This window comes from Empidonax traillii, unplaced genomic scaffold, assembly GCF_003031625.1.
Source record: "Empidonax traillii isolate 1590-97213 ecotype Southwest subspecies unplaced genomic scaffold, ASM303162v1 scaffold1233:size172748, whole genome shotgun sequence".
In the NCBI taxonomy this organism is placed as follows: Eukaryota; Metazoa; Chordata; class Aves; order Passeriformes; family Tyrannidae; genus Empidonax; species Empidonax traillii.
The window spans coordinates 109,475-125,379 of record NW_020956426.1 but is presented as its reverse complement, the minus strand read 5'-3'; the positions used below and the strand labels follow the sequence as shown (position 1 = coordinate 125,379).

Genomic DNA, 15,905 nt, shown 5'->3' with positions numbered 1-15,905 from the left:
AAAGGAAAAAAGAAAGCCAAACTAGAGGAGATTTTATCTTCCCAAGCAGTTTATCTTTGTCCTTGAGAAGGCAGGTGAGGTGGAGAACTGCCCCAGTATAGTTCTGGAGTGCATCTTGTATTGAAATGTGCTTTTATTCGCAGTAAAAGGCAACCTTGGAAAGCAATGAATTATTGCTTATATTTTAATACCTTTTATTTATTTCAGCTAGACTACACTACTGGGTGCAGACCTGAGGGAAATGAAGTGTGCATAAGCTTCACTCACCCTGCATCACTCCAGATCTCACTGATGCAAAGAGACAAGTGCTCGTTATTCCTCACTTCAGACAGTAAATAATCACCAGGGAAAAAAATTGCCCAGTGTGGGTGCAGTGGTGTCTGGGAAGGCTGGGTGATACAGTCTCCTGTACTGCCCCTTTTATCTATCTTCATCAACTCAGGGCAGAGAGATAAGATGATGAGAGAGCTCTCCTGTGGGGACAAGCTGAGGCAGCTGGGGATGTTCAGTCTGGGGAAGAGAAGGCTCCAGGGAGACCTTAGAGCCCTTCCCAGCACACCATTCCTGTGCCAGGCACAGACAGAGGACACAGCTGATTTTTGTTGACGTTTCAGTGACAAGCACTGGGTTAAAATAGTCCCTGTGGTAGAGGTCACCACCTTATAACTTATCCTCTGCCTGATGATTCCAAGAGCAGGGATACTGAGGAAGGGACTTGGTGATTTATGGCTTCTAAACTTACATACCCAGTGCAGCCATCTGCATTCACCTTGGACTCTTCTGTAGGCAACGTGCAGAGAGAGAAGGGTTGCTCTCTCAAAGCAGCACCTGAGAAGGGGCGGTTCTGTTGCCTCAAAAGGTGGTGGGGGGAAAAAAAAAAAATAATCCTGTGGTTGTTCTCTGTCCCCGTGGCAGGTGTGGCAGTGTGGAGGGAGCATGGAGGTGCTGCCCTGCTCCCGGGTGGCGCACATCGAGCGCACGAAGAAGCCCTACAACAACGACATCGACTACTATGCAAAGCGCAACGCCCTGCGCGCCGCCGAGGTCTGGATGGATGACTTCAAATCCCACGTTTACATGGCCTGGAACATCCCCATGGCGGTGAGTCCAGGTCACACGCTGCCTCCTGAGCAGAGGCAGCAGCGTGGAGGGCTGTTCCTCGTTAGCTTTTGGAGGTGGAGGGCGTTGCATAGGGAAGGAGCGCTCTCGGTGCGTGCTCAGGACGGAGAGTTGTGCTGTATAAACTCACCTCCTCGGTCTGGTTGTGTGCTGAGCGCAGGTTGTTGTGTGCTCAGTGACACAGGTTTATAATTCAGCTGCAGCAAACTGTTCCAGGGTTATGTGCTCCCTCAGAAGTCGTTAATTTGGGGTGCCGTTAAACTCCGAGGCGTTCACGTGCTCCGGTGGTGGGGACTGCAGAAATGTCCATAAATAAACACCATCATTCATCCCCGCACTCAGTAGACCTCACCAGCATAAAACACAAAGTATGCAATAAAAGAATCACATATTAACTGGCTTTACTGCCCACAGTCTGAGGGGTGCCATGTTGAACACGTTCTGTTTCTCGCTGCACACATGAATTGTAGATGCCATGTGGGGCTCTCTAGGAATCCATGTAATATAAATATTGGATAAACTGTAGGCTCACTTTATCACTTTATTCTGTGAGTGTATCACGTGCTGCATCTCCACTGAGCGTGGTTCTTGCAGAGAAGGGCTGTGTGTTCTGTCCCAGGCAGGTGGGAGCCGACTGTTGCTGGATTCCTTAGTGGTATTTGCATCCAGATGATTCACAGGAAGGGGGAGCTGAGGGGAAGCATACCCTGGTGTGTAGATAATGATTGTGTAATTAACCCTTATATCAGGGCTTTGTCCACATCTGATTGGAGCCAATGGAAACAGGAATGTTCCTGTCAGAACATATATTTTTAAAATGTCTATCTAAGCCTTCAGTGTTTCCTTTTCTCCCTGTGGTGTGTGAATATGTCAGATGTTCTCACACATCTGAATTTCATTTACTGCTGCTCGATACTGGGCACTGTGCAAGGTCTCTGAGAGGTGTTTTTGGTGACTTCTTTTTGGCATGAGAGGTAATTGCAGAGAATTATTTTGCCTTAACAAAAGGCAATACTGCATAACTCTTCCCACACAAGATTTCTGTGACAGTAGGAGGAAGACAAAACTGTCCATCTTAAGTTTTTAGGGGCATCTTGGCTCTGTCTGCATCCACTTGCTGAATTGGTTAGATTTCAAATAGGAGATGGAAAAGTAACCTCAGTAAATTTGCTTGCTTGATGACAGCTGCAAATGACTTCTGAGAAACGATATTTAAATAAGCATTTACACCAAAATATGATTCCTTTAATCTCCCTGAGATTACTTATTGATGTAGTTTTATGCACTGAGCCATACAGCAGAGCTTTAAAAAAAAAACCCAGGCACATCTACAATAAAAGACATAAAATCAGGAGCGGTACTGAACATTAAAATTTTCTTTCCATAAAACAAATTGATTGATTGATAAAATGAGCATCATAAAAATAACCCTATTAGCTCTCAGGAGAAGGAAGCTGCTGTTAGTTATTCCACTGTAGTATCCAATCCAGATGGCTCAGAAATCCTGGGCTGGGATAAGCCATTGCAAAAACCTTCTGCAGAACTGGAAACCTTGCTAGCTGGTTGGAAAGAATGTCTCCACTTACTAAATTCTGTAGACACCTCGTTCTTGTGCCATCCCTCTGTACCCTGCCCATGACTGCAGCTGGCCCAGAGGGCAAGCAGAGCTTTTTCACAGCTGCTCAATTTGCTGCCCTCGTGCTCTGTGAAAACAGAACTGGAAAAAAAGGGCATTTTATGGCCTCGTGTAAGAATAGGGCAGAAAGGAGGCAAGTAAAGCAATGTGCTTTTCCCATACCCCAAAACCGAGCTAAATTGACTCTTTTATAACTCCCACCATCCAGGTCACAAGTCACTCCCTTACCAGTTGTGGAGAATCTGTGCATAATGTGTGCCTAGGTCAGCAGATGGGCTCGGCCACATCTGCAAGGTCAGGTTCCTTTAACCTTCAGCAGCAGGTCAGGATAGCTCTGTTTTGATTAACTGCATATTCCTATCCCCCTGCTTGTGATCTATCCCTCGACCATTTTACTGATAAAGGAACCTCACCTGGCATGATTTATCGCCCCGAGTGCCTCGGAGGATTGCTCTCCTTCCACGTAGCCTGGAGTAGCACGTGAATTAACATTCATTTGAACGGATGCTGCGCTGGGAGCTCGTGACAGGGTGCGCATCAGCAAGCAGCAGCGAGCACAGCGAACTTTTTATGTGGCAAATAGAAAAAAACCTGTTCAGTGTTACACTTGTATTCTCTCCTGGAAACCAGGCATCTGTTGGGGGATTTTAATGAACGCTGAGCTAAGATTTGCTGCTGTCTCGTAACCCTGCGTAGGATCTGATCTGCAGAATGCACAGAAACCCTTCTGGAGGGGAAAGGGCGAGGCACTTCAGGCAGATTCCATGCAAAACTCCCCCAGTTTCAGTCCATTTGATTAATATAGTGTCGGAAAAGATTTTTAGATGAGGTAACCCTTCCTGTCTTACTGTTGAACTGCGATGATTTATAACACTTTAAATCAGCAGACTCCAAGTCAGCACCTGCCGTTTTTAAACGGCTGAGTTTGGTCATACTGGCTTGAGTCTTCCAACCTCTGCTTTTCATGGGGTTGTATTTAAACATGCATTAAATTCTGAAGCAGAATAATAAAGGAGGGTTTGAGTTTAACTGCGTTTTATGGCTCAAGTCTGCAAATGAGCTCCCAGTTCCAGTAAAAACTGAATGCTGATTTGTACGAATGTTTAGTGGAACTTAATGACTTTTTGAGCAGCTTTACTTTGAAGTTTTAACAGGTCTGTTCTGATGTCATTTACATTAGGGAATACCCAAAGCTCTTACTGGAGCGAACCATGACCAAGCTGCCATATTTAGATCAGAGTTTCTCCCAAATTCCAAACATATCTGAAAAGCAGAGGTTTCAGGATTGGTTGCAAACATTCAGAATTGCTGTAGGTGAAAACATTCTTGTTGTATCCTTGTTGTTTTGCTTTGTGTTTGGTTTTTTTTGCTTATTCTTTATCCTTCTTTTTCTACTGGCTTTCATTAATATTTATTGTCTACCCTCAACGGCAGCTGTTTGATGAGCTGCTGCTCACAAAAGAGAAGGAAGAGAGGGAAATACAGCTCGGTGTACCAAATGAACTCCAGTTTTGGTTTCAGTGAAGAAGGCAACCATAAAGTCAGTGCAGTGAGATCTCTTTGTTCATTTTCTGCTTTGCAGAACCCTGGAGTTGACTTTGGAGACGTTTCTGAAAGGATTGCTCTGCGACAGCGACTGCAGTGCCGGAGCTTTAAGTGGTACTTGGAGAACGTGTACCCTGAAATGAGGGTTTATAATAACACAGTCACTTATGGAGAGGTACTGTATGTCTTTTGAAAATACCTCATGGCTGCACTTGAGCAGTCCTTGCATTTTAGTGGTATCAGGATGTACAGAGCACAGTCAGCACGAGTTGTAGCCACAAAAATGCCCTGCCCTACTTTTAATCAACACTAGCAAGTGTGGCTTTGAGGAGCCCTGTCCCTCTCACTGGAGCACATCAGGTGAAATCACTAACAAAGATATGCAGCCTCCTTGGCTTTCATTTGAAAATAGAGCAGCTCTGAGGACATAAATTTGAGGTAATCATCTTCCCAGATAGGCTGCCACAGACATCATCAAAAAAACATCAGCAGTCAGGAGAACTAAAATAATTACAGTTAATGAGAACAGATGAGTTTGCTCAACTGTTTTGTTTTTAGGAAAAGAACAACCCCTTCTTTGAGTTTTGCTGAACTACTTGAAAGAATACATTGATTTTATTAATCCATTTTTGCAATTCTGCTTTTATCCTGTTCAGGATAGAAAGAAACGATATCCTTGTTCGGACTGTAAGGTGAGGATACCATTTGGCAAGTCTGTATCTCCTCATCAAAAAAAAAGTCATTAGAGGAAAACCAATTTTGCTGCCTCCTGGTCAGATTCTGTTTTTTTCTGTACTTTCATTTCCACCAGTACTGGGAAATACCTTGGAACACCAACTCCAAGGCAGCTGAAAGGGGAGGTTACTCTACCCTAATGAACTGCTGGATCCAAACATGTTAGAAATTGGACATTTCAGTTCATCTCAGCTCTCTGGGTCTTTTCTTTCTCTTCTGTGAACCAGTCCAATCTCCCATATTTGCTTACCCCCAGTCTTTAAAGAGGTCAGACGTGCCTGCTGTGACTCTTCAAATCTGCATCATGTGCCTGTAATAGCAGGACTGCTGGCATTTATGGTGGTGAACTGGGGTGAAGTTCTAGGAGCTCTCCTGCTGCATAATGTTTTTAAAATTTCCATTTAATTGTCTACTTGAACTCCAATTAAATCCACAGGCAATATATTTTCCCACAAGACAGCCAAGTGGACATTGTTCCTTCCCATTCCATTTGAGTGACTTTTTATGTAAAAATATGCCAGGCACTTGAGCTACTGATACAAAGTGCAACTTTTATTGCATAATACCACTTTGCATCCCGATATAACTATCCCCATCAGTAACTGAGAAAAGACATTTAATAAATTCAACAGGAGCTGTTGGTATCTGTCAGCTCTGAGAAAGCTGTTAACTGCGAAGAGCATTGGAAGAACTGCCAATGTTGTGTCAATTATAGCAGACACTGAGCAAGCTGGGCTCTAAAATGAAGTTTGTTTCTCCTGAGCGGCTGCAGAGAAGGTTCTTGAGTCAAACAGGGAGCTCAGTGATGCAGGTACCTAATTCATTAACATTTTTAATAAGATGGAGCCACACAAGCCATTGAGCTGGTGTAAACTGGCAGAGGTCCCTTCCAGTCTTACATGCCCATAATGAAAAAACTTTAAGCTTCATCCTAAATGGCATTAAGCTTGTTATTAAATACTTTCTCCTCTGGTTATTTTCCTGGAGGAAAAGATGTCTGGATTTTAGTGAGTTTAAAGGAAAATAAATGTATTGAGTAGATGTGAAACAGATTGAAACAGTAGTAAAAATATATTTCCTGGTGACTCAGTTCACATTTTTAAAGCCATGTCATAAAGCTGTCTTCATCTTCTTTAGCCTTTATAGTACTTGAGTCGTAAAATAAACCTCCTGAAATTTAGTTGTTGGTGATCCCCCTTATCCAATTGGATTCCCTGTTCTGCTTGTACACTGTGATATGAAGGATTATTTACAGATTTTTTCTGACACCTTGTGCAGCAGCTGTTTCTGTATCATGGTGGTGGCCAGGCAGACGCTTCACAGTCTAAACCTAAAATGACCTGTTGACTCTTTCGAAGTGTCTGTCTAAATAGCTTCTTGTTTATGATACCTGTAAAATTTTTCTATGTCCAAAATACCTGTGTAATACTTCTAGTCTTAAGAGAAGGGCCTGGGTTTTCACAAGAGCTCCATCTCAGTTTTTATAGAGTTGTAAATTCTCCTTTTCTGGGGAGGCACAGGGATTTTTTTACTTCGCTGGATCTCTGAACCTGTACCCTTTGATGAAGTGTGCTTTATGTCACTTCTCTACATAACAATGTACTATATTCTCAGTTCAAATAAATTTTTTTTCACATGCTTTTTTGGCTTTATATGAGCAATGGGAAGAAACAAAAGCTGAGTAGTTCCTGTGCTCTTCATTAGGTCACGTACTCAACACAACAGGGTCAAAATGTATGTTTACACAAAGAGTAATTTGGAGCAAAATCTGGCCTGGGTCAGAGTGAATTTTGTGGAGTTTTGATCCACGAGTAATTGCTGAAAATATAACTCTGACCCAAGGTCTGTGAAGACAGCAGGTTGCCCAAATAATGTCTTTTCCTGGAGCAAATTCACTGTTGGCATCTTGTGATATCTGAAGAATAAGCATGTTTTTCTCAGAGGAACAGTTTTACATACTGCTCGTGTCAATAGCTGTGGCAGAGCTGAGATTCAGCTGGCTTGGACCTGGGCCTTGGAGATTAATTTCTAACCAATCTGACCTAACTGGGTTTGTTCTGGTCTGGTTACAGGTGCGGAACAGCAAAGCCAGTGGCTACTGCTTGGACCAGGGAGCCGAGGAGGATGACAAAGCAATCCTGTATCCATGCCATGGGATGTCCTCTCAGGTAAATGGTTCAAATCCCATCATTAGTGAGGAACCTTTAACTTAAAGAATCTTCAGAAGAAACAAAAGGTGCATTTGAGTTGAGTTTGGCAGTGTATTCCTGAGTTGCCAAGGCAAATATCTGGCTTTACTCCAGTGTTTTTGGGTGCCCTCGCCAAGGTTGTTCAGCATGTGAATCTATACATTGAAGATGCCAGTTAGGAAAACAGAAGAACCATGTTAATTTGTTTAAATAAGAAGGACCCACTGAAGATGAATTAATGTAGGTGGTTTGTGTGAGTGAGCAGCTCTCCTTGCTGTGACAGGACTGACTCTGGGAGTGGTTCCTCTCTAAATCAACTGTTCCTTGGTCCAACAGGCTCCTAGACAGGAATTATTTAGCAAGCTGCTGATGCGATTCCCCAAGCAGGCCAAAAGTTAAGCACATATTTAACATCAACTTCAAAGGGAGTTAAGAATATCCCCTAAGTTAAGACTTTTCTAAAATATGAGATTTCTTTTTTTTTTTTGTCAGTCCCTGTGCATATTATTATTTTCTTACAGATGTCTGAAGATTTTCAAATGACATTTCTTCTTTCCACACTCACAGTGATTTCACCTGTTTTTTTTTTAAATCAAAATTGGATATTATTTAAATCCAGGACTTGAGCCTCTTCTGAATTGTAATTCTGGTTTCTTTTGAAGTACGGTCTGAATCAAAACTATGTTAATGAACATTCTCCTGTGTAAATAAACTCTGACCTTATCAGACTTAACAATTATCCAAAGCTCAGTCATACATACATTGATTTGGAGTCCCAGCTCGTGCATCACCATGGAAGCAAAGCGAGGCAGACAGTAATTCCTGCTGACAAAATGTCCACCTTTGGCAGCATCATTATGGAATATTTGACTGACTTTCCTAGTAGAGGTGGAAGGAGCAGCCTTTGAATGAGGTAACAAAATAGCATTCCTTAATTAGATGTAAATTACCTTTTCAAGAAGACTCTTGTTAGAGATGTCAAGGCACTCAGAGAGACTTTACTCTCTTGCTCCATTCCAATTCTGACCAGAAAGTTGCAAATTTGAGTCCTTCCAGAAGGTCCCTTAGCAACATCTAATCTCTGTCAGTGTGCTACCACTTGGAAGAGTAATGAAGTAAATGGTTCTGATTGTAATGTATTTTGCAATTTAAGTGCTTAACCTACTTGTTTGCCTCCATGACTTCTGTTTCATAGAATATGCTTTGACTTCTAGAAGAAAATAGGTGAGGGCATAAGTTCCTGTGAATTTATTTGAAAGGAAGTATGATATGCCCACCTTCTCCTGACTAACTCTTGGTAATTTTGGGATATAAAGGAGCTCACCTCTCAGCTCTGACCAATTTTATCCATTAAGGATCAGGTAATTTTACTTTTAGTGGGAGATTAATACATTGCCCAGTAGATTATGCCTTTTGGATTTTAGATTTTAGACCAGCCATAAGGCAGATCTTCTCAGGTGCAGACAACGACACACAAAGCATTTACTGCCCAGGAATTTGAAGTTGGATGGTGGCAGTTAAATCACTCCTGGCTTGCTTCTGCTACAGGTCTTCAGTTCCCTGAAATTTTCTGGAAAAGCCTGAAAAGCTGATTTTAGGCTTTTCAATGAAGCCACAGGCTAGAGCCCTTTTGTTACTAGCACTGTATAAACACACAAAAAGAGAAAGTCCCTCGTCCCAAACCCTTAAAATCCAAAGCATCCCCTGTGTCTAAGAACTATCAAACTATGGGGAAGGCAAAAAGTTAATCTGCCAAATCATCCTGCAGCAGTTTCCATTTCCCTTTAAAACAAACAGATGAACATTTAAAAAAAAAAAACAAAACCACAAAAAAAAACAGGAAAAAAGTTTTCATTCTGCAAGAATCACCAAGCAAAGGCAAAGGTGATGTTTTATCTAAGTTGAGTATTTCACAGACAAGCATGGGTTGGAGCCACTCAAATGCAGCCAAGTTAATTAATGATTACACAGCTGGAAAACTTCTATCATCTCACCACAATTTACAAAATTAATTCGGTGTGAGAACCACAGCTGCACAAACCCTAATCAAGGATATCCAAGCACATTGCATGAAAGGTGTTGACAGCAAGTGTTTTAATATATTAAATAAACATTTTTAGAGCCCCTCTTCTGATCAGCCTGGGTGAGCATAGTTGTCTGCTGCATTTAGCTTTCCGTTTCTGACATTTCTCATCTCAAGCACAGGGTATAAAATACCCCTCTGAGTCGGGATTTGGGTTATTTGTACACGCCTACCGACTATAAATGAATATAAATATGGAACTCGTTTTCCCCGCTGAGTTATCCCTCGTGCTTCATGTGTCCCACTGAGGTGAAAGAATCCCCCTCTGCAGCTCCAGCCTTGTTTGCCTTTCATGCTCTTCAGTTCTGACAAGCAGATTACTGGTGGGTTTAGTGTACACGTGGTTCCACTGAAACCAACACCAGTCAGGCGAGTGTTTAAAGAAAGCTGGGTTAGGAGGAGGATTACTGTTTGTCTGTGATAAAATGTTCTTTTCTTCTGCTTCTTACCCTGCTGTTTCCCTTGGGTATTGCACACCTCTGAGTGGTGGTGTCCTGCATTGCAATGGCAAAATAAAACCGCTCCACTGGGTCTGCTCCACCAACAAGGTGTTTTGCCCTGTGGGTATTCCAAGATCAGTTTTCACCGTGATAAATCACATCTTGTCGGTGACATCAGCTTTTAAATTTCTTTATTCAGACGGGGACAGACTCTTTTGTGGATGCTCTGGAATGCATTTAGCCTGAGTTTACATCAATTTAGTTTGATGAATTTGACTTGTGTTGAGTCACTGTAAGCCAACAGACAAGAATATCCGGGCGAGGTTTTGCATCAGTCCAGGCTGATTCGAAAACTCTTTTTGCAGAAGACTGGTGTCCTTTTCGTATGTGTTCATTGGATCTGAAGTTTGAGTCTAATCACTTTCAGGAGAAAAACTGTTGGCAAATGCAGCTGGGAGAAACAGTCCAGAAGATTAGTGAGAAAGGAATATGTTTGCTCGATATTTGGATTCCTGGAGCTCACAGCCATGCAAACAGATGGAATAAGAGGAGATGAAAGGCTCGACTTAAACTGTTGCTGGAAGGCAGATATTTAACGTTTTGATTGGTAGAGCTGTAGGACTTCCCAGATTTGCATGCCAGGGCAGCATGAACAGGTAGTGCCTTCACTTGCAGGCAGCAGTGGGTGAGATTCTGGAACAAACATGGAAAATTTGGTAACTCGTGAGTTGTGTGCCTTGTGGTGACAAGTATTCTGGAGACACAGGGTGTTTGGGATTCCTGTGGAGCTCGCTGTTTCACTTTCTGTGTCAGCTTTCAGCCTGCCTTAACCTGCAGGACTGAAGGATCATTAAAGATTTCCTTTTGACTGGAGAGCAAGAGTTGGGAGGGAGAGGTTAATTTTAGTGTTGAACGCTACCAGGCCCATCCATGTAACTGTTTCCTACAAACACTTATCTGTAATCATTCTGTGCTTTTTTCACTTGACTGTGAATTAGCGGGAATGGATTTTTTGTAAGTCAAATCCTTCAGTTAAAAGCTGCCATTTATTTACCCCGTTGATGTTCCTGAAGGATCACGTTCCATAGGCAGCAGCACTCACTGTTTTTGAACCAGCTATGGTGGCTTGATAAACAACCTTTGACATCTTCTGCATTCTGCTCAGATTTTTCTGAATGTTGAAGGGAAAACTCTCCTATCTCCTCATCAGCACAGCAGATGGTATCAGGATTAGATCTTGAGTGTGTAATAGAGCACTTGGCTTCAGTGTCATTTATGTGGCTCCTTCAGCTCTTCTCAGATAACAGAGAAAAACTGAGCAAAGGTCCATCCCCATGTGATGCATAAAACTCTGTTTCTGTTCTGCAGCTTGCAGTGGGAGTGTGTGGATACCTACAGACCTCAGCCCATCAGAACCCGCTTTTTTTTAATGTCTAGGATTTAATATTCCTTAACAAAGGGGATTTTGTCATTTGATTTTGGCTGCTTAGTGTGATGTATCATGTCCACAGTTCTGACACAAATTCAGAGGTTGTTTCTCTGTGGATATGATAGTGGCACTTAAGATCAAGTTTGAACATAGCAGGTGTAATTTTCAGCACTTCATTGACTGAATCCCAGTTCCTGCTTTCCAATCTACAGCAAAAAGCAACTAATTTTAATGCTTTTTTTATTTTCACAGTTTGTGTTGTCTCTAGGAAGTTAAGATATGAAGTCTTTGGAGGGGGATGCTACTAATCATATACAAGTTTCTTAAACCTGAATTTCTGCTCTGATTTTGCAGAAGCAGGCACTAAAGCTTTACTATGTAATATGGTCTAAACTGAGATAATAGTTTGGGGGTGGTTTTTTTTAGAGTTCTGTTTTATTGCAGGATAAGCCCGATTTTTTATGACTGCTGGAGTGGCCATAAAAACTTGACAGAAAGTACAGATTCAGGAAAATTAAGCCCATGCTGTTCCATTTGTCTGGTCATTGTACAGACAGCAGCTTCCTGCTCTGAGCCGTCTCTGACCCTGTCGAGCTGTAACACAGCTGCCACTTTGACTACTGGAGATAGTTTATAATAATGGACCTTCCACTTCTAAAGCCTAAGCAAAACTGGTGTTTCTGCTGGATGACAAAGTCTCTCCCAAGCACGTGGCTACGGTGAGGCAAAGCTCGTGCAATTCTGGCTGTTGAGGTTCCAAAGGCAGGGAATATTTTAGACTGTTTTAGTACCAGTGCAGAAAATGCTGCTTATCTTAAATCACAGGGGAAAACTGTTCCTGTGCTGCAGAACCTGTAGCCAGTTATAAACAGTGGTTCTCATTATCTGGATAAGGCAAAGCCAAAAAGGTTGCTGGGGGTGGCACTGGAGAAAGACAGTAAAGACTGCAAGATGAAGACATTTTGTGGTCAGTGTTTCAGCCACACCTGCAGTTCATTGGAAAAAAAAGGAAGTTTTGTTGCTGTTTTGTTTTTTTTTCCCCCAGCTCCTTTATACATGAAAAAAAAAGAAAGTTCATTTGTGTGACCTGACAGTCCCCTCATATTTTTAATTACTTTGCTTGCTTGAGCTTCTTTTACCTATGTCCCTCCTAACTTTACAGTGAAATAAAACTCCCAAAGTGTCTTGATTTAGTGTGTACAGGCAGTGTTCACACTGAGCATCCTCACGTGGTTATCCTTTTTGCTTTCTCTGATGTGGGCTCAGTTCTAACTGGCTGCTTCACGTGGCTGCTCTGAACAGAAGTGGCAGGTGGGAAAATGAACACGCACTATGTCAAAGAGCATCTGGTCTGGGACCAAGTAGACCGTGCTCTTTTTAGCACCAGCAAGAAGTGATTATTCACAGCATGATTCTTCTGAGGTTAATAAGGATGGTGGTAGAAAGCTGGGCTCTAATTTGAGTTTTTTTGATTGACTCTTAATGATATCTCACACAGTGGTCAGTGGCATCCAATAAATGGCAGGCACTGCTGACCTTCCTTCCCTTTCTTGTTAAGTAATTTCAGCCATATAACAGCAATGAGATCAGACAGGCAGTGAATTTCCTGGGTGGTAATTGCATTTCTGTGGTGCCTCAGATCTTCACCCTGCAGCATCCAGACTCACAGCACACAGGCCACGTAGCTGAGTCCACTTTGCAGTCTTCTGGCACCTGGGTGCTTGCACTTCTAGAGTGAGAAGGGCAAAATATTGTGCTGGTTTAATGACTCTGCATTTAAGCACAGAAGTGAGAAGTAGATAAGTCTGATTTGACGTATTGGCCTGTTGCCAAATCAGCATCGTGCATTCTTGCTTTAACGTGCTCCACAGTAAACTGAAATATCAGACTGTCATTCTTTATTATGTAGGCCTGAAGCATATGTTGGCAAATTTGCTGCCATTCCCCTCACGATTCCTTTTTCCCTCTCATATTTTTGGATCCTGGTTGCACGGTGGGATATTTTTTTTTTTTTTTTTGCAGCGGCGTTTATTTACAAAAACTAATTAGACTTGTTGCTATCAATAGCCTCTAACAGAGCTCCTAGGAACACGCTGCACTGCAAATTGACACGGTGTCCTTGTTAGATCGGCTCCTGCTGAGTGGGCATGATTTACATATTGATTACTTCGCTGTGCTGATTGCCCTTTTTTGCGGTGAAATAGCGGGGAGGGAGCGATGGGGAACCAGAGGCGTGAGGGGAGGGAACGTTGTGTTCTAGGTGAGACCCTGCTGGTTAAACAGAGTTCCCGAGCCTTGCCCCCCCTGAGCCACGTGTGCCAGGTGGGGACAGACCCCACGTGCAGCGGGACAGGGGACTCCTCACCACCTCCCAACTTCCCCTTCTCCCGCAGCTCGTCCGCTACAGCTCCGAGGGGGTCCTGCAGCTGGGACCACTGGGCTCCACCGCCTTCCTGCCCGACTCCAAATGCCTGATTGACGATGGCAAGGGCAGGACACCCACTCTGAAGAAGTGTGAAGATGTCCTGAGGCCAGCGCAGAGGTTCTGGGATTTCACACAGGTACGGAAGAGCTCGGGGAGCCTTGCAGAGATGAACTGGAGGAGAATTATGCTCTAGAGGGTATTGAATGAAAAACAAGGAGGTCTTTTAGAGGACTGTACTAGGAATTCCCCCATATGCCTTTTAGGAATAGTTAGATATGTTTTTCATAGTTCGTGTGCTACCTAGGAATATTCTATTATGATTATTTATTATTGTTATTATTATTCCTAGGAATTTTTTTATTAGGAGGAGGAATTTTGGAGCATGCTTTCTAGGAATTTTTAGTTATCCTGTATTGGAATATTCTCAATGTCTGTATTGATTGTCAAGATCATGCTTGTAGGGTGTTTTTTGTTTGTTTGTTTGTTTTTTGTTTGGTTGGTTTGGTTTTTTGTTTGATTGTTTGGTGGGTTTTTTTTGGTATGGGTCTTTTAATTATTTTTTAGAGTCTAGGAATTTTTTGGTTTAGAACTTTTTCTGGAACCTTTCTGGGAATTTTTTGATCTGGAGTTTTCAAATCATTTTTAGGACTTTCAAAAGCATTATTACAGGCTCTGGGATTTCCTGTATCTTGAGCTCTGTAGGGATTTCCTACTGTATTTTAGAGATTTTCTAGCGATTGGGGGCTATTTTTCTAGCAATTCCTCAATCTAGAATTCCCAAGTTGTTTGGGTACTTTTTATGTATTAGCTAGCTTCTCCTAGGAATTTCTGGCACTTTCTAAGGGCTTTTTATCACTTGATATATGTATGGAAATTTCCAGGCATTCTACATTCTACAGATTTGCAGATCTAGCACTATTTCTCTTCCAGACTTTTCCCCTTCCCTCTTCCTTCTTTTAATCCTTTGATCTTTTCTTTTGTTCCTTTTTTTTTTTTTTTTTTTTTTTTTTTTTTTTTTTTTTTTTTTTTTTTTTTTTTTTTTTTTTTTTTTTTTTTTTTTTTTTTTTTTTTTTTTTTTTTTTTTTTTTTTTTTTCTTTTTTCCAGAATGGTCCGATCATCAGCAGAGACACTGGCCGTTGCCTAGAGGTGGAAATGTCCAAGGATGCCAATTTTGGGCTCAGATTGGTTGTCCAGAGGTGCTCGGGGCAGAAATGGATGATCAGGAACTGGATCAAACACGGCAGACACTGACTGCTGGGGCTGGGTTGCCCCTCCTGCTGGTGTCCATTCCTCAGTGTGCCACACCTTGCAAGGCATTTTGTCTTAAAGCAGATTAGTTTGGACAGGTCTCGGCTCCCAAGAGTCCTCCTTAGTCGGGCATTCAAAGGGAAGAAAGAAGGAGAACAAAAAGCAGACACACACACGCCCTGTTTGACTCTTCCTTGCTCCAGTAGATGACGTGGGAAGCTTAACAAGAGTTTTCTGTTGATTTGGGAAATCTTGTGAAGATCAGAACACGACAGGAGGGCGGATTCCTTAAGCTCTCCTCGAAGAATTAAGAGACAGACCTTTCTGTGATGAGTTCAAAGGAGAGATCCCAATACTGCCTCATAAAGAGAGTTCTCTGATGGGTAGCTTTTTAGCTTTAAGTTTTTGACTGGTGCACAACTCCTATGGTGAATAATCATGTGCCTTTTTTATTGTACTTCGTATAAAAGAGGACTGGAAAAATCCTACCTTTTCAGCATGTCTGGTTCGTTGTACTAAAACAAGAAGATCTGTAAATAACACTGGAAATATAATATACTCTATGATACATTTCGAGGTTGATTGTTTAGGAGTCTCTGTTTCTAGAGAGAGACTGTTCTGCAAATGTTTACAGGTGGTTCTCAACCTTCAGGCTGCTGAAAAGCAGCATTTTAGAGACCTCTTCTAGATAGACACAGGTAAATGTTGAATAGGTAAAATAGCCACACGCTCCGTTATATTGCCACATTTTTCCATTTGTTGGCTGTGAAGGCATCACAAAATAGCACTTGCATATTTAACTCTTTGGAGGCATTGAATGTCCTGCTGGAGGGGGGGATTTCAAGAGGCCTCAGTTGGCCCCCCAGGCCCTGAGTGGGTGAGTGGGAGGTTCCCTTCCTGCCATGCTGTGCATGCAGGTGCCCTGCTGGGCTGTTCCAGGGGCTGCTGGATGCCCTTGGTACTCCTGCAGATGAGTTGAGTGGCGTCGGTGCCACCTGCGGGATTTAAAAACCTGAATCTTCCGTGTTTGTCACCCATGCTGTGAAAATGGCAAA

The 15,905-nt window shown here is 42.4% G+C and overlaps 1 protein-coding gene across 1 annotated transcript; it reads left to right on the top strand.

The window, feature by feature from the left end:
* Positions 1-916: 916 nt before the first annotated feature.
* LOC114069309 (polypeptide N-acetylgalactosaminyltransferase 9) lies at positions 917-15,840 on the top strand. The gene is made up of 5 exons (XM_027906001.1): positions 917-1,101; positions 4,338-4,475; positions 7,108-7,203; positions 13,570-13,737; positions 14,707-15,840. The coding sequence occupies exons 1-5, from the start codon at positions 937-939 to the stop codon at positions 14,851-14,853; spliced, it is 714 nt and encodes a 237-aa protein (XP_027761802.1). The 5' UTR covers positions 917-936; the 3' UTR covers positions 14,854-15,840.
* The last annotated feature ends 65 nt before the right edge of the window (positions 15,841-15,905 follow it).